The sequence below is a fragment of the Notolepis coatsorum genome (genome assembly GCF_963971535.1).
Source record: "Notolepis coatsorum genome assembly, chromosome: 12".
NCBI classification, from domain to species: domain Eukaryota; kingdom Metazoa; phylum Chordata; class Actinopteri; order Aulopiformes; family Paralepididae; genus Notolepis; species Notolepis coatsorum.
Window position 1 is genome coordinate 122224940 of NC_140176.1, and position 22995 is coordinate 122247934.

The following is a 22995-nucleotide window of genomic DNA, read 5'->3' on the forward strand; positions in this document are numbered from 1 at the left end:
GCACCTGAACAGAACCAGAGAGAACCCTCTGGTCTAGCTGCACCTGAACAGAACCAGAGAACCCTCTCATCTAGCTGCACCTGAACAGAACCAGAGAGAACCCTCTCGTCTAGCTGCACCTGAACAGAACCAGAGAGAACCCTCTCGTCTAGCTGCACCTGAACAGAACCAGAGAACCCTCTCGTCTAGCTGCACCTGAACAGAACCAGAGAGAACCCTCTGGTCTAGCTGCACCTGAACAGAACCAGAGAGAACCCTCTCGTCTAGCTGCACCTGAACAGAACCAGAGATAACCCTCTGGTCTAGCTGCACCTGAACAGAACCAGAGAGAACCCTCTCGTCTAGCTGCACCTGAACAGAACCAGAGAGAACCCTCTCGTCTAGCTGCACCTGAACAGAACCAGAGAGGAACCTCTGGTCTAGCTGGACCTGAACAGAACCAGAGAGAACCCTCTGGTCTAGCTGCACCTGAACAGAACCAGAGAGAACCCTCTCGTCTAGCTGCACCTGAACAGAACCAGAGAGAACCCTCGGGTCTAGCTGCACCTGAACAGAACCAGAGAGAAACATCTCGTCTAGCTGCACCTGAACAGAACCAGAGAGAACCCTCTGGTCTAGCTGCACATGAACAGAACCAGAGAGGAACCCTCTGGTCTAGCTGCACCTGAACAGAACCAGAGAGAACCCTCTCGTCTAGCTGCACCTGAACAGAACCAGAGAGAACCCTCTCGTCTAGCTGCACCTGAACAGAACCAGAGAACCCTCTCGTCTAGCTGCACCTGAACAGAACCAGAGAACCCTCTCGTCTAGCTGCACCTGAACAGAACCAGAGAGAACCCTCTGGTCTAGCTGCACCTGAACAGAACCAGAGAGAACCCTCTGGTCTAGCTGCACCTGAACAGAACCAGAGAGAAACCTCTCGTCTAGCTGCACCTGAACAGAACCAGAGAGAACCCTCTGGTCTAGCTGCACCTGAACAGAACCAGAGGGAACCCTCTGGTCTAGCTGCACCTGAACAGAACCAGAGAGAAACCTCTCGTCTAGCTGCACCTGAACAGAACCAGAGAGAACCCTCTCGTCTAGCTGCACCTGAACAGAACCAGAGAGAAACCTCTCGTCTAGCTGCACCTGAACAGAACCAGAGAGAACCCTCTCGTCTAGCTGCACCTGAACAGAACCAGAGAGAAACCTCTCGTCTAGCTGCACCTGAACAGAACCAGAGAGAACCCTCTGGTCTAGCTGCACCTGAACAGAACCAGAGAGAACCTTCTCGTCTAGCTGCACCAACAGAACCAGAGAGAAACCTCTCGTCTAGCTGCACCTGAACAGAACCAGAGAGAAGCCTCTCGTCTAGCTGCACCTGAACAGAACCAGAGAACCCTCTGGTCTAGCTGCACCTGAACAGAACCAGAGAGAAACCTCTCGTCTAGCTGCACCTGAACAGAACCAGAGAGACACCTCTTGTCTAGCTGCACCTGAACAGAACCAGAGAGAACCCTCTGGTCTAGCTGCACCTGAACAGAACCAGAGAGAACCCTCTGGTCTAGCTGCACCTGAACAGAACCAGAGAGAACCCTCTCGTCTAGCTGCATGACTGAACCACAGCTCGAGGAACTGAATGTCGTGCTAAAGCAATGTCAAAACATGACGCAATTCAAACTGAATGAGGAAATCATTTTCACGAGGTACAGGGATGAGGAAGGGATTCGACATTTACGGGTGTTTACTTATTTATTTCACGTTTTGCATGTATATATACTGTATATACTGTGTGGAAGTATGGGGGTCGACATTTAAAATACAGTAAATCCAATAGTCGTACTGCAAAAGCGGGCCATTCGGAACCTTTTCAAGGCTGGTTACTATGAACACACAAATCCATTGTTTATAAAGTCTCATATTATGACAATTTTATGATTTGGTTTACTATAAAACTATGCAAATAATGTACAGAGCTAAAGCAAAGTTACTCCAGATGGGGTGCAAAGGTTTTTTTCAACACATGAAAGAAAATATGATTTGAGAGATATTTGTAAATGTACTGTTCAGAAAGCTAAGAAAGGGATTAAAAGGAGGTGTATTTCTATTATTGGGGTTAACTTGTGGAACAATGCGGATATACAGTTAAGAATGAGTAATTCGATTTTGGTTTTTAAGAAAAAGGTTTGTAAAGCTATTTTGAAAACTACAAGGGTGAATAACACTGTTTTGTTTGCTTTTTTTTCTTTTAGAATACTGTTTTGGAATCTACATTTTGTATTTTTTTTGTGAAGCTAGATTTTGAAAGACTACAAGGGTGAATAATACTGTTTTGCTTGCTTTTTTTCCTTCTTTTCTTTAGAATACTGTTTGAGTAAAAAAAATATTTTTTGGTAAGAATATAGGACAGGCACATATAAGCACTATGCTTCAGTCTGTACCCTTTTTCAGTCACTGTAAATAATCAAATATTGATAAATGATATGTATATTGTACTGTGTGTGGTGATGACTGATAAAATAAACTACTACTACTACTATATATATATTTGTTTTGTAAGGTTTTAAATTAGTACATTAATTTTGAGTAGTGGAAAAGGGATAGGATTAAATAAGTGTATACTTCTTCCTACTCCTTTTCGAACATGTAAATTGAGTTATGTTCTCTTTTTTGTTTTATTTTTGTTTTTTAATAAAGAAATATTCAATTTCATTGCTAGAGATCAATGATTTGTTTTTGTTTTATATTGTTTGTATTTACATGTTCGAAATAAAGATTTAAAATCAAAAAAATTTAAAAAAAACTCAGTGTCACTTGAGGAAACATCTTTATTTTACTGCACTGCTCTTATTCTGTCTCATTTTACACTCATTCTATGTCTGCACTTTTATGCATTGCTTTTATTTAGTCAGAAACCTGCTAATAGTCTTGTATCGTTACTCTCCTCCACTGCAGCCAATAGAAACATCTCTCTCTCTCTTCCACTGCTGCAGCCAATAGAAACATCTCTCTCTCTCTCCTCCACTGCTGCAGCCAATAGAACATCTCTCTCTCTCCTCCACTGCTGCAGCCAATAGAAACATCTCTCTCTCTCTCTCCTCCACTGCTGCAGCCAATAGAAACATCTCTCCCCCACTGCAGCCAATAGAAACTCTCGGTACCTGTGTCGTCGTGGAAGTTCATGGCCACCGTCTCCATCCAAGCACTGTCCGTGTTCCTGGGGTCATCCACATAACCCTTATAGACCTGGAGAGAGAGAGAGAGAGAGAGAGAGAGAGAGAGAGAGAGAGAGAGAGAGAGAGAGAGAGAGAGAGAGAGAGAGAGAGAGAGAGAGAGAGAGAGACTTTTGATGTTCTTTTATTAAAACATGTCAACTAAAACAGTCAATAGAGACACAAAAATCTCACGGCATCTTCATAAAAACAACACACACACCCACACACTCACCCGCACACACACCCACACACACACTCGCACGCACACACCCACACACACACACACTCACACACACACCCACACCCACAACCACCCCTACACACTCCAAAAACCTCCTCCAGCACATAAAAACCACTTGACATTCAAAATCATATGTTCAGCCCTCCCCCCCCACAGTACCCATTGCATTCCCCAGTCCCCAAGCACTCTCCACCCGGTCCTGCCTCTCCCTCTGGATCTCCACCAGAGAGAGAGAGAGAGAGAGAGAGAGAGAGAGAGAGAGAGAGAGAGAGAGAGAGAGAGAGAGAGAGAGAGAGGAGAGAGAGAGAGAGAGAGAGAGAGAGAGAGAGAGAGAGAGAGAGAGAGAGAGAGAGAGAGAGAGAGAGAGAGAGAGAGAGAGAGAGAGAGACAGAGAGAGACAGAGAGAGAGAGAGAGAGAGAGAGACAGAGAGAGAGAGAGAGACAGAGAGAGAGAGAGACAGAGAGAGAGAGAGAGAGAGAGAGAGAGAGAGAGAGACAGAGACAGAGAGAGGACAGAGACAGAGACAGAGAGAGACAGAGACAGAGACAGAGAGGACAGAGACAGAGAGCAGAGAGAGAGAGAGAGAGAGAGAGAGAGAGAGACAGAGAGAGAGAGAGACAGAGAGAGAGAGAGAGAGAGAGAGAGAGAGAGCTCTTATAGACCTGAACGCCTGTTTTTCTACAACGGAGTTCGGCGATTTGCGAATCTGATTGGCCAGTGTCATTTCTGGTCATGTGACATGTACGCCCAATCGTGGGACCGCAAGTTTCTACACTGGTTAAGCTTAGGCGGTTAAGGTTAGAGTTTGTCTTAGAGCAGGGCGATAGAACGCCTGCCCTGATTCCGACGGTTAAGCTTAGGCACTCTTTCGAAGTTGGTTAAGGTTAGGGTTAGGCGATAGAACGCCAGGTGCTTTGCAGGCTGTTCGACGCGGAAATGGGCAAAGACACAGCTCGTCACGCTATTGGGCGCACATGTCACATGACCAGAAACGTCAGTGGCCAATCAGATTCGCAAATCGCCGAACTCCGTTGTAGAAGAATAGGAACGCGACCTGAACACACAGAGAGAGAGAGCTCTAATAGACCTGAACAGAGAGAGAGAGAGAGAGAGAGAGAGAGAGAGAGAGAGAGAGTGAGAGAGACCACTACACTTCCGCGTTACATTGAATCGGGGAGGAGATTGCGGGGGGGGGCAAATTAATGAATGTGGATGAGAGCCTTGACATTGAGTGATTGCAGCTACGGCTGTGGGGGCGCGGGAGACATGATCCAATAGACTTGTATGCGCCTGAATCTCCTGAACACGGCGCCAAGACATTCCTAATCTATCAGAACTAAATTGGCAGTGAAAAAGACCGTTTTTAAGCATCGATTCCCCATGCACATGCGCAGATTGGCCACGGAGTGTGACGCAACGCACATCCACCCTGGAATGTTCCATTAGAGGGGGTGTTGTGTTGTGAGAATGTGAGCGGCAATCGGAGCATCAACTACTAACAACAGAACAACAATGAATGAATGTTGGCCGAACAATTAACAACACAGCAACTTTTAGGCATGGCTGCTTGTTGTTCTGTTGTTAGTCAAGTCAAGTCAAGTCAAGAGTTTTAATTGTCACGGCATACAGGTATACAATGAAATGCGGGTGGTCTTGCCCGCAACGATGTGCAATACAGTGGTACATATAATAGAATCAAAAGAAGAAACAACATTGTGCAGTAACAGATAGCAGGTAACATGGAGTGACATCTCGGTATCTGTACATAGTTATTTACAGCGCATGTGTGACATGCTAGTTAGCTTTGGTAGTGCAATACACTGTTCCTGTTATTCTAATTTAAAGTGTCCTTTCCTTTGGCCATAAGTGTGCGTGTGTGCGACATGAGTGTGTGCCCGCTCATGTTAAAGTGTTAAGTGGCTGCTCGTGTGTGAGCGTGCACAGTGTGCGTGTCGTGTGTGTGTTCATGTGTGCTTGTGTGTGGACAGTTCAATGTTCTGAGCACTCAATGTACATTGTTCATGGCTCTGATGGCCTGGGGGAAGAAGCTGAGCCTAAGCCGCTCTGTCCTAGTAGCTGGGATTTGCAGGCGTCTGCCTGACCTCAGCAGCTGAAACAGGCTGTTATTGGGGTGGTGAGGGTCTTTCATTATCCTGCAGGCTCTGGATTTGCACCTCTTGTTGTATAGAACCTGCAGGGGTGGTAGTGCAATACCCGTGGTACGCTCGGCAGAGCGCACCACTCTCTGTAGGGCCTTCTTGTCCTGTGCCGTGCTGTTTCCATACCAGGCAGTGATGTTTCCGGTCAGGATGCTCTCTACAGCTCCTGAGTAGAAGGACTGGAGTATCTTCCCCGATACTCTGAACTTCCTTAACTGTCTCAGGTGGTAGAGACGCTGTTTCGCCTTCTTTACTACTGTGCCTATGTGTGTTGACCATGTCAGGTCCTCTGAGATGTGGACCCCCAGGTACTTGAAGCTGCTCACCCTGTCCACGGTAGCCCCGTTAATCATCAGTGGTGTGTGTGTCTCCTGCTGTCCTCTCCTATAATCCACGATCAGCTCCTTGGTTTTACCAATGTTCAGGAGCAGGCTGTTGTCCTGGCACCAGCGTTCCAGTACCTCCACCTCCTCCCGGTAGGCCTTCTCGTCGTTGTCCGAGATCAGCCCCACCACCACCGTGTAGTAGTAGTTGATGCTCCGATTGCCGCTCACATTCTCACAACACAACACCCCCTCTAATGGAACATTCCAGGGTGGATGTGCGTTGCGTCACACTCCGTGGCCAATCTGCGCATGTGCACGGGGGAATCGATGCTTAAAAACGGTCTTTTTCGCTGCCAATTTAGTTCTGATCGATTAGGAATGTCTCGCGCCGTGTTCAGGAGACTCAGGCGCATACAAGTCTATTGGATCATGTCTCCAGCACCCCCACAGCCGTAGCTGCAATCACTTAATGTCAAGGCTCTCATCCACATTCATTCATTTGCCCCCCCCCCCCCCCCCCCCCCCCGCAATCTCCTCCCCGATTTCAGAATCCCGGAAGTGTTGCGGTGGTCTATAGACCTGAACAGAGAGAGAGAGAGAGAGAGAGAGCTCTTATAGACCTGAACATGGAAGGACCGGTAATGAATTGGAGGGACTGTACTTAATTAGAGGGATTGTAATTCATTGGATGGACTGTAATTCAGCAGTCTTATCCTGCATTTCCCCAACGGTATCAATAAAGGAATATCTTATCTTATCTTATCTTATCTTATCGAGTTGCTGTATGACTGCCTTGTATGAAACAGCTCTTTGCGGGGCTAAAAAGCCACAGTTGTTTTGTTTGTTTCTGGATAGCAGAACACAACTTTTTAGACAGCTGTACAACATCTTTAAAATGTCAAAGTATCCTTTAACACAAAGGGTCTGTGTAAAAAATGACCAACCTCAAAACCTGGCGAGTTGAACAGTTGGCTGATGCGCCCATGGATCTCTGCCCTCTCCGACGGCGTGGCGGCCAGCGAGTTCAGCGCCTCCTCCGAGAACTCTCGCTGTAGGGTGAGAGATATGGCCTCCCCTGGGTCCACCATACCCTGTCCATAGACACACAAAGTAGACCCATCATCGACTAACAACACCACATTCTGCCTGACACTTACAGGGATAGTTCTGATTTCTGGAACCCTAGGCCCTATTCCTTACTTACCAATGATGTTGAGTCCTTTCCCAGCACACTCCATGCTGTTCCTCACACTAGCTCCAGGACAGTTAGCTCCAGGACAGTTAGCTCCAGGACAGTTAGCTCCAGGACAGTTAGATCCAGGACAGTTAGCTCCAGGACAGTTAGCATCACACTAGCTCCAGGACAGTTAGCTCCAGGACAGTTAGCTCCAGGACAGTTAGCTCCAGGACAGTTAGCTCCAGGACAGTTAGCTGCAGGACAGTTAGCTGCAGGACAGTTAGCTCCAGGACAGTTAGCATCACACTAGCTCCAGGACAGTTAGCTCCAGGACAGTTAGCTCCAGGACAGTTAGCATCACACTAGCTCCAGGACAGTTAGCTCCAGGACAGTTAGCTCCAGGACAGTTAGCTCCAGGACAGTTAGCTCCAGGACAGTTAGCTCCAGGACAGTTAGCTCCAGGACAGTTAGCTCCAGGACAGTTAGCTCCAGGACAGTTAGATCCAGGACAGTTAGCTCCAGGACAGTTAGCTCCAGGACAGTTAGCTCCAGGACAGTTAGCTGCAGGACAGTTAGCATCACACTAGCTCCAGGACAGTTAGCTCCAGGACAGTTAGCATCACACTAGCTCCAGGACAGTTAGCTCCAGGACAGTTAGCATCACACTAGCTCCAGGACAGTTAGCTGCAGGATAGTTAGCATCACACTAGCTCCAGGACAGTTAGCTCCAGGACAGTTAGCATCACACTAGGTCCAGGACAGTTAGCTCCAGGACAGTTAGCATCACACTAGCTCCAGGACAGTTAGCTCCAGGACAGTTAGCATCACACTAGCTCCAGGACAGTTAGCTCCAGGACAGTTAGCATCACACTAGCTCCAGGACAGTTAGCTCCAGGACAGTTAGCATCACACTAGCTCCAGGACAGTTAGATCCAGGACAGTTAGCATCACACTAGCTCCAGGACAGTTAGCTCCAGGACAGTTAGCATCACACTAGGTCCAGGACAGTTAGCATCACACTAGCTCCAGGACAGTTAGCTCCAGGACAGTTAGCATCACACTAGCTCCAGGACAGTTAGCCACACACTAGCTCCAGGACAGTTAGCATCACACTAGCTCCAGGACAGTTAGCTCCAGGACAGTTAGCCTCACACTAGCTCCGGGACAGTTAGCTCCAGGACAGTTAGCATCACATTAGCTCCAGGACAGTTAGCATCACATTAGCTCCAGGACAGTTAGCTCCAGGACAGTTAGCTCCAGGACAGTTAGCTCCAGGACAGTTAGCTCCAGGACAGTTAGCTCCAGGACAGTTAGCATCACTCTAGCTCCAGGACAGTTAGCATCACACTAGCTCCAGGACAGTTAGCTCCAGGACAGTTAGCATCACACTAGCTCCAGGACAGTTAGCTCCAGGACAGTTAGCATCACACTAGCTCCAGGACAGTTAGCTCCAGGACAGTTAGCATCACACTAGCTCCAGGACAGTTAGCATCACACTAGCTCCAGGACAGTTAGCTCCAGGACAGTTAGCATCACACTAGCTCCAGGACAGTTAGATCCAGGACAGTTAGCATCACACTAGCTCCAGGACAGTTAGCTCTAGGACAGTTAGCATCACACTAGGTCCAGGACAGTTAGCATCACACTAGCTCCAGGACAGTTAGCTCCAGGACAGTTAGCATCACACTAGCTCCAGGACAGTTAGCCACACACTAGCTCCAGGACAGTTAGCATCACACTAGCTCCAGGACAGTTAGCTCCAGGACAGTTAGCCTCACACTAGCTCCGGGACAGTTAGCTCCAGGACAGTTAGCATCACATTAGCTCCAGGACAGTTAGCATCACATTAGCTCCAGGACAGTTAGCTCCAGGACAGTTAGCTCCAGGACAGTTAGCTCCAGGACAGTTAGCTCCAGGACAGTTAGCTCCAGGACCGTTAGCATCACTCTAGCTCCAGGACAGTTAGCATCACACTAGCTCCAGGACAGTTAGCTCCAGGACAGTTAGCATCACACTAGCTCCAGGACAGTTAGCTCCAGGACAGTTAGCATCACACTAGCTCCAGGACAGTTAGCTCCAGGACAGTTAGCATCACACTAGCTCCAGGACAGTTAGCATCACACTAGCTCCAGGACAGTTAGCTCCAGGACAGTTAGCTCCAGGACAGTTAGCATCACACTAGCTCCAGGACAGTTAGCATCACACTAGCTCCAGGAGAGTTAGCTCCAGGACAGTCGGCTCCAAGACAGTTAGCATCACACTAGCTCCAGGACAGTTAGCTCCGGGGGATCATCCCTATGTTCCCCGGGTCCTATGTTCCCCGCTTGATTGATTCATTGATTGACATTTTTATACATTTGTATTATTTGATTAATTATTAATGTCCGCCTTGTTTCAAACTGGTTAAGCTTAGGCCCTCTTTCGAAGTTGGTTAAGGTTAGAGTTTGGAATCGGGGCTGGTGGTCTAAAATTTTCAATCAATCAATCAAGCGGGGAACATAGGACCCGGGGAACATAGACATGCTCCCAGCTCCAGGACAGTTAGCTCCAGGACAGTTAGCTCCAGGACAGTTAGCATCACACTAGCTCCAGGACAGTTAGCTCCAGGACAGTTAGCATCACACTAGCTCCAGGACAGTTAGCTCCAGGACAGTTAGCATCACACTAGCTCCAGGACAGTTAGCTCCAGGACAGTTAGCCTCACACTAGCTCCAGGACAGTTAGCCTCACGTTAGCTCCAGGACAGTTAGCTCCAGGACAGTTAGCATCACACTAGCTCCAGGGCAGTTAGCTCCAGGACAGTTAGCATCACACTAGCTCCAGGACAGTTAGCTCCAGGACAGTTAGCATCACACTAGCTCCAGGACAGTTAGCTCCAGGACAGTTAGCATCACACTAGTTCCAGGACAGTGAGCTCCAGGACAGTTAGCATCACACTAGCTCCAGGACAGTTAGCATCACACTAGCTCCAGGACAGTTAGCTCCCAGACAGTTAGCATCACACTAGCTCCAGGACAGTTAGCTCCAGGACAGTTAGCTCCAGGACAGTTAGCTCCAGGACAGTTAGCTCCAGGACAGTTAGCATCACACTAGCTCCAGGACAGTTAGCTCCAGGACAGTTAGCTCCAGGACAGTTAGCTCCAGGACAGTTAGCTCCAGGACAGTTAGCTCCAGGACAGTTAGCCTCACACTAGCTCCAGGACAGTTAGCTCCAGGTCAGTTAGCATCACACTAGCTCCAGGAGAGTTAGCTCCAGGAGAGTTAGCTCCAGGACAGTTAGATCCAGGACAGTTAGCATCACACTAGCTCCAGGACAGTTAGCTCCAGGTCAGTTAGCTCCAGGACAGTTAGCATCACACTAGCTCCAGGAGAGTTAGCTCCAGGAGAGTTAGCTCCAGGACAGTTAGATCCAGGACAGTTAGCATCACACTAGCTCCAGGACAGTTAGCTCCAGGACAGTTAGCTCCAGGACAGTTAGCTCCAGGACAGTTAGCATCACACTAGCTCCAGGACAGTTAGCTCCAGGAGAGTTAACTCCAGGACAGTTAGATCCAGGACAGTTAGCTCCAGGAGAGTTAGCTCCAGGACAGTTAGCTCCAGGACAGTTAGCTCCAGGACAGTTAGCTCCAGGACAGTTAGCATCACACTAGCTCCAGGACAGTTAGCTCCAGGAAAGTTAGCATCACACTAGCTCCAGGACAGTTAGCTCCAGGAAAGTTAGCATCACACTAGCTCCAGGACAGTTGGCCACAAACCATGCTGTTCCTCACACTAGCTCCAGTTAGCCACACACAAAGTCAATGGGGTCAAGCTCCTGTCTGTACAAGCTGACTGAGGCTCACTGAGATCTACTTTGGCCCCGTTCAGACTTGGCATTGAAATGGGATCATTCTGATCACAAGTGGACAACAGGTGTGAACGCACCCAAGACGCATCGAGATCCGATCGCTCAGACCGCGTTCTGAGGTGGTCTGGGTCACATTACGACCACATTATGATCTGTTATGTTAGCCTTGGGGCTACACGTGTGATCTGTTATGTTAGCCTTGGGGCTACACGTGTGATCTATTATGTTAGCCTTGGGGCTACACGTGTGATCTATTATGTTAGCCTTGGGGCTACACGTGTGATCTGTTATGTTACCCTTGGGGCTACACGTGTGATCTGTTATGTTAGCCTTGGGGCTACACGTGTGATCTATTATGTTAGCCTTGGGGCTACACGTGTGATCTATTATGTTAGCCTTGGGGCTACACGTATGATCTGTTATGTTAGCCTTGGGGCTACACGTGTGATCTGTTATGTTAGCCTTGGGGCTACACGTGTGATCTATTATGTTAGCCTTGGGGCTACACGTATGATCTGTTATGTTAGCCTTGGGGCTACACGTGTGATCTATTATGTTAGCCTTGGGGCTACACGTGTGACCTATTATGTTAGCCTTGGGTTAGGGTTAGGTTATGATGCCACCTACCCCTGGAATAGCCCACTCCCCACAGTCCTTCCTCTTAATGGACACAAACTGCAGGACGGGCCGTTTGGACACGAGGTCAGCTACAGTTTTCCCATCACTATCCACTTTCCACCTGTAGGATAGTGACAGACAGGAAATAGTCCCCGTGTCAAAACATACTTGGGGTGTAAAAGAAATGTCTGATGCATTGATATGAATGTGGAAATCCAACAGCCTTTATCTATAGAATTGATCATTGAAATTAATATTTTAACATCAACGTTCCTATCTAACATTCCTACCTAACATTCCTAGCTAACATTCTTACCTAACATTCCTAGCTAACATTCTTACCTAACATTCCTAGCTAACATTCCCAGCTAACATTCCCAGGTAACATTCCTAGCTAACATTCTTACCTAACATTCCTAGCTAACATTCCTAGCTAACATTCTTACCTAACATTCCTAGCTAACATTTCCAGCTAACATTCCTACCTAACATTCCTAGCTAACATTCCCAGCTATAATTCCTTCCTAACATTCCCAGCTAAAATTCATACAAACATTCCCATCTAACAATCCTAGCTAACATTCCTACCTAACATTCCTAGCTAACATTCTTACCTAACATTCCTAGCTAACATTCCCAGCTAACATTCCCAGCTAACATTCCTAGCTAACATTCTTACCTAACATTCCCATCTAACATTCCTAGCTAACATTCCCAGCTAACACTCCTACCTAATATTCCCATCTAACAATCCTAGCTAACATTCCCAGCTAAAATTCCTAGCTAACATTCCCATCTAACACTCCTACCCAACATTCCCATCTAACACCATACCTAACACTCCTCCCTAACATTCCCATCTAACAACATACCTAACACTCCTCCCTAACATTCCCAGCTAACACCATACCCAACACTCCTCCCTAACATTCCTAGATAACACTCCTAGTTAACATTCCTAAGTAGGAAATCCCGCTAGTCGACCTTCTTGATTTGTACTACTTTACTTAAGCATTACATCACGAGACGGAGTGTGTTATACAAATTAGATCACGCCTATGGGTGGTTGTTAGGCCCGAGGCGCAGCCTCATAGGCGTGATCTAATTTGTATAACACACGACTTCAAGTGATGTAATGCGTTTATACAATGACCGAATTCACCCAACCTTATTGCTATACAATAAACACACAGTAATTGAAGCATAATGGAGATTTATTCACAAAACCATCCACAGAGAAAGTAGATCCAATAGTAGATCCACTAGTAGACACCAGAGGGAGCTCCACAAACCATGTTAAACCCAGATTTGGCTCAAACAAGGGACTAAACGTCCTACCCACAGCTGTAAAGGAATGTGAATCACTACCCACTTTCAAAACCAAAAGAGAGCACCTACAGGAAGGAGACTGCAATTCGAAACTGGCCCCTGTAAATGTCCTAACCCAACCCCCTCCAATGTACAGTAAATAACCCAATAATACACAAGACCCTTTTCTTGGGACCAAGTAAGGTTTTGTCGATAATCCAATGTACAGTTACCCCCCCCCACCCCGCCCAACCTACCCAACCCCCCCCCCCCCCCCCCCACCCCACCTAGCCAACCTCCTCCAATGTACAGTTTCTTCGTCAAATGTATATACTCTCTTTTTTAGACTCTTTTTGTATCACAAACAGTACTGTATTTGTAAATCTGGTATGTCATAAATGTATAGATGTAGCAGTACTGTGGGGCGGCTGGGTGGCGCAGCGGACATTGCGCTCGTCACCAACGCAAGAGACACGGGTATCGAATCCGGCTGTCAGCGTTGCCTACGGCCGGACGTCATACTGACTCAACTGAGTTGGTGGGTGGTAATCTGGTCGTTGTAAACAGCGACTCCTACAGGTCGGTCAGGGCGCCTGCGGCAGTGTGAGCCTCCCACACGTTACACCTCGCCAATGAGAGTCCGCGCTGGCAGGTGAAAAGAAGTGACTGGCTGCCTCCACATGTATCGGAGGGGACACAGGCCTCTATCCTCCCTACGACCAGACAGTGGGGGGCACATGCGAGCAACGATCAGGACAGGGGAGGGTGAATTGGCACGAGAGGAAATTGGGATGGGAGAAAAATCACAGAAAAAGGAGAAAAAGTAGGTCAAAAAAATAAAGATGTAGCAGTACTGTCTATCTGTATGTCATATTATAATGAATTGAAAATGGGGGACCCATTCTGCAATCTGTTAATAACATTTTCAATCAATCAATCAATAAAATCTGACAACAAACAAAAAAAAAAAAAGATCTACGGCCTTTTTTTTTTTTTTTATGTCCGCGATTTTTCTTTTGTTTCACAATGAGTCATGACAAATGAATTACATAATCCATGTGTATGTAACAAGCTAACATATTCCAGTTGACTATCTTTTTTGGAGGATTCGTTCAAAAGCTATTCATACTTCCATTTTTCTATCTATGGCGGATTGATTGAGACAGAAAAAAAAAGTAATTCGGTTGTGGGAGGGATCTGGGATCACGTGGAGTGTGTTATACAAAATAACAACCGGTAAACTTGACTGTTTCAGCCAATCAGAACCAAGAAATTTGCATGCCATTGTATAAAGTAGTTTTAGGGACACTAAGGCCCCGTTTAGACGGAAACGCTAGCAGGTGAATCCGCAAAAATATTTTTTCGGATGTGCCTTTCGTTTATACGGAAACAGCGTTTTTACGGGGTGAAACCGCAAAAAAGTGAGACTACCTTCCAGGGTGGAATTCCTAGAAACGATAAACCTTCGCGCTCTCATCTAAACTGTCAAACCGCATAAAACGTTGACGAAAGGGTTGTCATGGCTCTGGTCGCGTGTACTGCTTACATCACAGGCATGCGCCAGTAGCCTAGAAGCGTAAACAAAGCATGTCTGATTCTATCCATGGCGATCACCTGAAGGCTACATTGGCAGTACTTTTAACCCTTTCACTGCCACACGACAGAAGGTTAACCCTTTACTATCACACAACCGGCTGTCGTGTGGCAGTGAAAGGGTTAAATACACAAGAATCTGTCCCGCGGCATGACTGGACCCACTGTCTGTGAGTGACTCTGCTTTGGTCCAATCACATTCCCCATCCACAGTCTGCGAATCAGAGGCAGAGTAGGGCGGGTCTTCACAGCACGTCATGTGACATATGCGCCAATCGTGTGACAGCGGGGCTCCGTCATTACAGCCTCGTCTGCACGGAGAATTCCACCCCAAAACACTAGTCTAAACGCAAAATTAAAAGTGAAACCGCAAGACGACTTTTGCGGTTTCTGTTCAGACTCTCTCCGTCTAAACGTGGCCTAAAGCAAAGAGTAACGGGACCGGTACCTGGTGATGATTGGATCCGCTGCGTGATTAGGGCCCCATCGTCCCAGCAGACCTCTGCCCACCAATCCAGTGCGTCCGAGGGGATTCCTAAATGAGCAGGAATGAACCATCAGATGAAGAACAATTCCTCATAGCAGAGGTTATAACATTCTGCCATAACGCCATCATCACAAGCTCAGCTCACTGCTATCTGGGTGCTTTTTAACTTACCACTCAACTCTGAAATATATGAGCTAATATAAAGCTATTTAAATCGTTGTACCTTAGGGGCTCAACAGAGTGATCGTTTACATTTTCTAAATGGCAACTTATTATGCTAATATGACCATGTTGATGGGAGTTTTGTCTGCAGTTACAGTAGTGCCCCCATCAAAGGTATTGGGACCAATATAGAATATCTAACATGAGCCATTGTCATACATTTTACCATCACAAAATTATCATTATAAAACATAGAAAGTACATTAAAACTGTAGGAAAACTAAACCATGTATATACAGCATCAGTCACATGTTTGAGTATACTTGATCAAAACTAGGTTTATTTTATTATTGACTTTGTATGAGTGTATGTCAATTTGTGAAAATGAAAACACTGAAGTGGCTGGGTAGTGTAGAGGTCTAAACACTAAAGAGGCTGGGTAGTGTAGAGGTCTAAACACTAAAGAGGCTGGGTAGTGTAGAGGTCTAAACACTGGAGTGGCTGGGTAGTGTAGAGGTCTAAACACTAGAGAGGCTGGGTAGTGTAGAGGTCTAAACACTAGAGAGACTGGGTAGTGTAGAGGTCTAAACACTAGAGAGACTGGGTAGTGTAGAGGTCTAAACACTGGAGTGGCTGGGTAGTGTAGAGGTCTAAACACTAGAGAGGCTGGGTAGTGTAGAGGTCTAAGCACTAGAGTGGCTGGATAGTGTAGAGGTCTAAACACTAGAGTGGCTGGGTAGTGTAGAGGTCTAAACACTAGAGTGGCTGGGTAGTGTAGAGGTCTAAACACTAGAGTGGCTGGGTAGTGTAGAGGTCTAAACACTAGAGTGGCTGGGTAGTGTAGAGGTCTAAACACTAGAGAGGCTGGGTAGTGTAGAGGTCTAAACACTAGAGTGGCTGGGTAGTGTAGAGGTCTAAACACTGGAGAGGCTGGGTAGTGTAGAGGTCTAAACACTAGAGAGGCTGGGTAGTGTAGAGGTCTAAACACTAGAGAGGCTGGGTAGTGTAGAGGTCTAAACACTAGAGTGGCTGGGTAGTGTAGAGGTCTAAACACTGAAGTGGCTGGGTAGTGTAGAGGTCTAAACACTAGAGAGGCTGGGTAGTGTAGAGGTCTAAACACTAGAGTGGCTGGGTAGTGTAGAGGTCTAAACACTAGTGGCTGGGTAGTGTAGAGGTCTAAGCACTAGAGAGGCTGGGTAGTGTAGAGGTCTAAGCACTAGAGAGGCTGGGTAGTGTAGAGGTCTAAACACTAGAGTGGCTGGGTAGTGTAGAGGTCTAAGCACTAGAGAGGCTGGGTAGTGTAGAGGTCTAAACACTAGTGGCTGGGTAGTGTAGAGGTCTAAGCACTAGAGAGGCTGGGTAGTGTAGAGGTCTAAGCACTAGAGAGGCTGGGTAGTGTAGAGGTCTAAACACTAGAGTGGCTGGGTAGTGTAGAGGTCTAAGCACTAGAGAGGCTGGGTAGTGTAGAGGTCTAAACACTAGAGTGGCTGGGTAGTGTAGAGGTCTAAACACTAGTGGCTGGGTAGTGTAGAGGTCTAAACACTAGAGTGGCTGGGTAGTGTAGAGGTCTAAACACTAGAGTGGCTGGGTAGTGTAGAGGTCTAAACACTGGGTAGTGTAGAGGTCTAAACACTGAAGTGGCTGGGTAGTGTAGAGGTCTAACCACTGGGTAGTGTAGAGGTCTAACCACTGGGTAGTGTAGAGGTCTAAACACTGGGTAGTGTAGAGGTCTAAACACTGGAGAGGCTGGGTAGTGTAGAGGTCTAAACACTAGAGTGGCTGGGTAGTGTAGAGGTCTAAACACTAGTGGCTGGGTAGTGTAGAGGTCTAAGCACTAGAGAGGCTGGGTAGTGTAGAGGTCTAAGCACTAGAGAGGCTGGGTAGTGTAGAGGTCTAAACACTAGAGTGGCTGGGTAGTGTAGAGGTCTAAGCACTAGAGAGGCTGGGTAGTGTAGAGGTCTAAACACTAGAGAGGCTGGGTAGTGTAGAGGTCTAAACACTAGAGTGGCTGGGTAGTGTAGAGGTCTAAACACTAGAGTGGCTGGGTAGTGTAGAGGTCTAAACACTGGGTAGTGTAGAGGTCTAAACACTGAAGTGGCTGGGTAGTGTAGAGGTCTAACCACTGGGTAGTGTATAGGTCTAAACACTGGGTAGTGTAGAGGTCTAACCACTGGGTAGTGTATAGGTCTAAACACTGGGTAGTGTAGAGGTCTAAGCACTGGGTAGTGTAGAAGTATAAACACTAGAGTGGCTGGGTAGTGTAGAGGTCTAACCACTGGGTAGTGTATAGGTCTAAACACTGGGTAGTGTAGAGGTCTAAACACTGGAGTGGCTGGGTAGTGTAGAGGTCTAAACACTAGAGAGGCTGGGTAGTGTAGAGGTCTAAACACTAGAGTGGCTGGGTAGTGTAGAGGTCTAAACACTGGGTAGTGTAGAAGTATAAACACTGAAGTGGCTGGGTAGTGTAGAGGTCTAAGCACTGGGTAGTGTAGAAGTATAAACACTGAAGTGGCTGGGTAGTGTAGAGGTCTAAGCACTGGGTAGTGTAGAAGTATAAACACTGAAGTGGCTGGGTAGTGTAGAGGTCTAAGCACTGGGTAGTGTAGAAGTATAAACACTAGAGTGGCTGGGTAGTGTAGAGGTCTAAACACTGGGTAGTGTAGAAGTCTAAACACTGAAGTGGCTGGGTAGTGTAGAGGTCTAAGGATGGGGCAAAAATGGGGCTAGTTTATTTATTTATTTTGAACATTGCATACCCAAAGTAATTTGTGATTTATTATACTTTATACTTATAGCACATGCATGAGTCTGGTCTCTTTTGAAAGGTAACAGACGTGGTCGCCGGATGTTTCGTCTTGTAACTCGAGAATGGAATCACGCAATAGGTTGAGTGAGGTGACGATCGAAAGGCAGCAAATTCAACTTTCCAACAATGTATTGGTTGATCGGCGAAAACGCAGCCCGGAACCGGCAGACGAGCGCAAAGTGCTGCGACGTGCAAGTTCAAGTTTCAAGTTTCTTTAATAGTTGTCATACAGAAGTACAGAATACTTTTATACAAAATGCTTCTTACTGTTACGCTCCCGAGACTGTGCTAGACAAGATAAGTATGAAATAACATAGTATAGCATGTAAATTAGAAGTAAAAATGAGGTCAGTGTTCAGTGTTCAGTATAGACATATGTACAATGTTCGATGCAGAATAGACGTAACCGAGTTACCATATAATATACAATATACTATGCAGTGTACTAATATACAATATTATATAGTGCAAAGCAGAAATGGGATGAGGTACAATTTAGGTACAATTTACAGTAAGGTGTACAAGTTGTAGTGCAAATCCTTTATCAATAAATATAAAGTGTGTTTAGGTGATCTAAAGTGTGGAGAGTGGGTGCTGCAGTGTGTTGTTTGTTTAAAGTGAGTGTGTGCGTGTGGGTGTGTGTGCTGTGTGCATTTGATGGTTGTTGCAAGAGTGCGAATACAGGCCGTCCGATCCTGAAGTGGTTAACGTTATAGCTTGTGTGAGCCTTGGGTAATGTTATTACTTAACGGTATAGCTTGTGCGAGCCTTGGGTAATGTTATTACTTAACGGTATAGCTTGTGTGAGCCTTGGGTAATGTTATTACTTAACGGTATAGCTTGTGCGAGCCTTGGGTAATGTTAGCCGATTGTGTTGCTGCCAAAATGCGTCCAACGTTGTTGATTTGCCTAGGTTTCACTTTTTGTGTTGTTGTAACATAGCCGACTTGCTGGATTTGTCTTGAGATATCATGAAATGGGATTTAGGAATGAAGACATGCACTTCTTCTAGTCGTTAACATCAACTATGTTTACTTCTGGTGTGGAATCAGCTGCTTAGCGGGTAAATGTTTCCTTTGAGCTCTAATTGAAACAATGTTGGCTGGTTATAACTTCTGTTTATTTTAGCCAACAGATAAATTTTTTGGCATAAACGAATTAGTGGTGCAGTCTTCCGTTTATACGTGATGTATTTTTGGAAAATGTTCTTAAACTCAGGAATTCTATAATTACAGGGTGAACACTCACAGCGGCTTGCCCTGCTCCACTCTGTAGGGGCCCTGGAAGCTGGTCCTGTCCACAGCCCCGTCCACCGTGTTGAACAGCGGGGAGAAGGTACTTCTGTAACAAACAGGGTTCACACAGGCATTGCAAAATGAAATTCCAAGGACTTTCAAGGACTTTCCTAAGCACTATTTTTTCATTTTAAAAGGGCATTTAAGGATACAATTGACACAAAAAAAAATCTGATCCAATATTTATGACATAAAACCTATTTCTGACAATTAGTTACACTTTAAATAAAAATATTAAATTTCTTGATTCAGAACAATTTTATCATGGATGAACAAAACTTTCAATGCGAATGGTTGATTTGAATTTCAAGGACTTTTTAAGCACCTTGTTAAAATAAATTGTAAAAAATCAAGCACTTTAAGCACTTCAAGGACCTTGTGCGAACCCTGAACAAATCAATCCAAGAAATGAAATGGCATTAAAAAGGGGGATGCCACCCATTTTAGGAATTCACATGGTAAATTGTAAATGGACTGCATTTATATAGCAGCTTTTATCCAAAGCGCTTTACAATGTGTTCCTCACATTCACCCATTAACTCACCCATTCACTCACACATTCACTCACACATTCACTCACACATTCACTCACCCATTCACTCACCCATTCACTCACACACCATAAGCAGAGGCAGCCACGCAAGGTGCCAACCTGCTCATCACCAGGAACAGTTAGGGGTTACGTCACGTGTCTTGCTCAAGGACACTTCGACACACTGCCGGAAGGAGCGGGAATCGAACCAGGAACCTTCTGATTACCAGACTCCGATTACAGCTCTACCTCCTGAGCCACTGTCGCCTTAGTATATACTTAGTATATGCCCCGTGTTCCAGGACAGTTCAGTCAGTGCTTGGTGATGTCACAGGGATGTAGAATCTGGGGCTGCACCAGGACAGTTCAGTCAGTGCTTGGTGATGTCACAGGGATGTAGAATCTAGGGCTGCACCAGGACAGTTCAGTCAGTGCTTGGTGATGTCACAGGGATGTAGAATCTAGGGCTGCACCAGGACAGTTCAGTCAGTGCTTGGTGATGTCACAGGGATGTAGAATCTGGGGCTGCACCAGGACAGTTCAGTCAGTGCTTGGTGATGTCACAGGGATGTAGAATCTGGGGCTGCACCAGGACAGTTCAGTCAGTGCTTGGTGATGTCACAGGGATGTAGAATCTGGGGCTGCACCAGAGACTCTGACTTTACGAGGACAGAACATGTTTATGTGAGCTCTTACACCCAAATGTGGTTCGTCTTCTAGCATCGCTAGAAAGTCTGAACTAGAATCAAGAGCTCAAACATTTCATGGCGAGGTCCTGTCCCGATAGCTGGATCTCCCTTAAAAATTAAATACTAACTACCCAATATTCAAACGTCTACTTTTACAGATTTGACTACACTGCCATAAGACTTATCTAGGACATGTTCCCTGGTGCCGTCACATGTCACATGTTTCAGGCATAAATTAAATGACACGTGCAAAAAAAAAAAAACACGTGACAATAACATCCGAAAGATCTGGGGGGAGGTAGAGCAGTCGTCTGGTAATCCGGAGGTTCTCGGTTAAATTCCCGCTCCTCCGGGGGGCAGCGTGTCGAAGTGTCCTTGAGCAAGACACTTAGCCCCTAACTGCTCCTGATGAGCAGGTTGGCACATTGCATGGTTGCCTCCGCCGTCGGTGAGTGAATGGGTAAAAATGTGAGGAACTAAAAACTTTTTGGATAAAAGCCGTTATATAAACGCACCGTATATGTGATATTGTGGGATCGCAAGAAAGGATGAAACGGGAGACGGTAGTCCAGTCTTTCCTTTTACTTCCCAACATAAATTACATACATCCAACAGAGTGCAGAGACGTTTAACGTTACTACTCGAAAGTGACAGCAGCCAGCTGACAGCTGACGGGTGACATAATATACTGTAGGTTGCCAAATACCCACCCCGTTCCCAGAATCCCCAGGCTTAAAGGAGCACTCCTCCGCTCCTCAAGTCCAGTGAATGTCTGCACCAATTGTGCGTGATAAGTGAGTCACCACAATATAATATGAGTCTCTGGGGCTCCATTTACACACAGAGGCCACCGCAAAACACATAACATAGAATCTGTTTTAAGGGAACACGCCAACATTATGGGAAATCAGACAAGAAGATAAGATATCAATTTCGTCTCTGTGCGTTCAGTAGAAAGCTATCCTAGCTGCAAGCTAGCCTAGCTTAGCACAAATAAATGGAAGCTGATCCGCGGAGCTAATGATGCTAATGATGGAGCATCGCCATCGGTTGTGTGATAGTAAAGGGCTAACCTTCTGTATTGTCACAGTGAAAGGATTAACCGGCTGTCGTGTGGCAGTGAAAGGGTTAAAAACAACAAAACAAAGATGAATCCATTTCAATGGAGGCCGGTGAGACAGAACCCGCCTCTCCTCTCCGTTACGACACAAAGAGCAGCCTTTACAGTACTTACGCCAATTCAAGGAATATGATTTATAAACATAATTTTATCAGTTTAAAAGTTGTCATGAGTCGGCGGCTGGGTGGCGCAGTGGACATTGCGCTCGTCACCAACGCAAGAGACACCGGGTTCAAAGTCGGCCGTCATACTGACTCAATTGGCAGAGTCAGCGGGTGGGAAGTCGATGGGTGGTAATCTGGACGTTGTGGACAGCGACTCCTACAGGTCGGTTGGGGACGCCTGCACAGCAGAGACAGGAAGTAGTGGGGGTAGTGTGAGCCTCCCACACGTTACACCTCGCCAATGAGAGTCCGCGCTAGCAGGCGAAAAGATGCGACAGGCTGCCTCGCGTGTACCGGAGGGGACACGTGATGCAAGGCTTCTATCCTCCCTACGACCAACCACTGGGGGGCATATGCGAGCAACGTTCAAGACAGGGGAGGGGAGAATTGAAAACAGCGAAATTGGGATGGGAGAAAAATAGAAAACAAAGAGAAAAAAGTGGATAAAAAATGCAGTTGTCATGCAGTTACTGGTAAACAGAGACACTGAATAAAAACGTGCGCTACAATGTCGTACACACACACCGTTCCAAATATTATTAAAGACATTTCCACTACTCAAAAAAAAAAAAAAAATGACCATGAGTATCTTTTGAAGGCGGACATGACGGTCATGTCAGTTTAACGATCAGACAATGAAAATGCTATTGGAACCAGAGCGGTATCTCATTATCTCTCTCTGTAGCTCATGACCTCTGACCCAGCGGATCGACCTGAAAACAATAGTTTTGTTTATGTACGTTGCAAACAACAAATGCATTGCCCTCCAACTTCTCCAAATGTTGCCACACTTCAGACGGCATCTTCTTGATCGCTACTGGCAGCGCGCGGCTCAGCACGACTCGCTGGCGTGGGCCAACGACAGCATCGCAAACACTACAGTGAGTGCACGTGACACACACACACACACACGCACACAACACACACACACACACACACACACACCTGTAGTTTTGAGTCATTGAGGTGATTGTTAGAGCAATGAATCATTGACCTGGACACACCTTGCAGCCGCGGACACAATAGAACAGTTATCGCCGGCCTCCACGCCTTGTAACACAGTGTTTCTCAACGTGGCAAGAAGAGGGAATATTTTCATCTCACCATTATTTCACTTGACTAGAAGTTGAGCCCAGCGACAGAACGAATAAGGATGACAATTCCGTCAGGTGTCACTCTCTCCACTGTAGTACTGTATACAGTACTAACACACTGCAAACGACCTACAGTACTACTAACACACTGCATTAGTGTGCTAGTAGTACACTAACACACA

The 22995-nt window shown here is 46.4% G+C and overlaps 1 protein-coding gene across 2 annotated transcripts in view; it reads right to left on the bottom strand.

Annotated features, from left to right (window-relative positions):
- Window positions 1-22995, bottom strand: part of nudt9 (nudix (nucleoside diphosphate linked moiety X)-type motif 9) — a 41785-nt gene that overhangs the window by 7112 nt on the left and 11678 nt on the right. For both annotated transcript variants that reach the window (XM_084326229.1, XM_084326230.1), the window contains 5 exons: window positions 19168-19260; window positions 14913-14999; window positions 11573-11684; window positions 6866-7012; window positions 3141-3225 (listed from right to left, as the gene is read on the bottom strand). In XM_084326229.1, the coding sequence (XP_084182355.1) occupies window positions 3141-3225; window positions 6866-7012; window positions 11573-11684; window positions 14913-14999; window positions 19168-19260 (524 nt within the window). The remainder of the gene's footprint in view (window positions 1-3140; window positions 3226-6865; window positions 7013-11572; window positions 11685-14912; window positions 15000-19167; window positions 19261-22995) is intronic.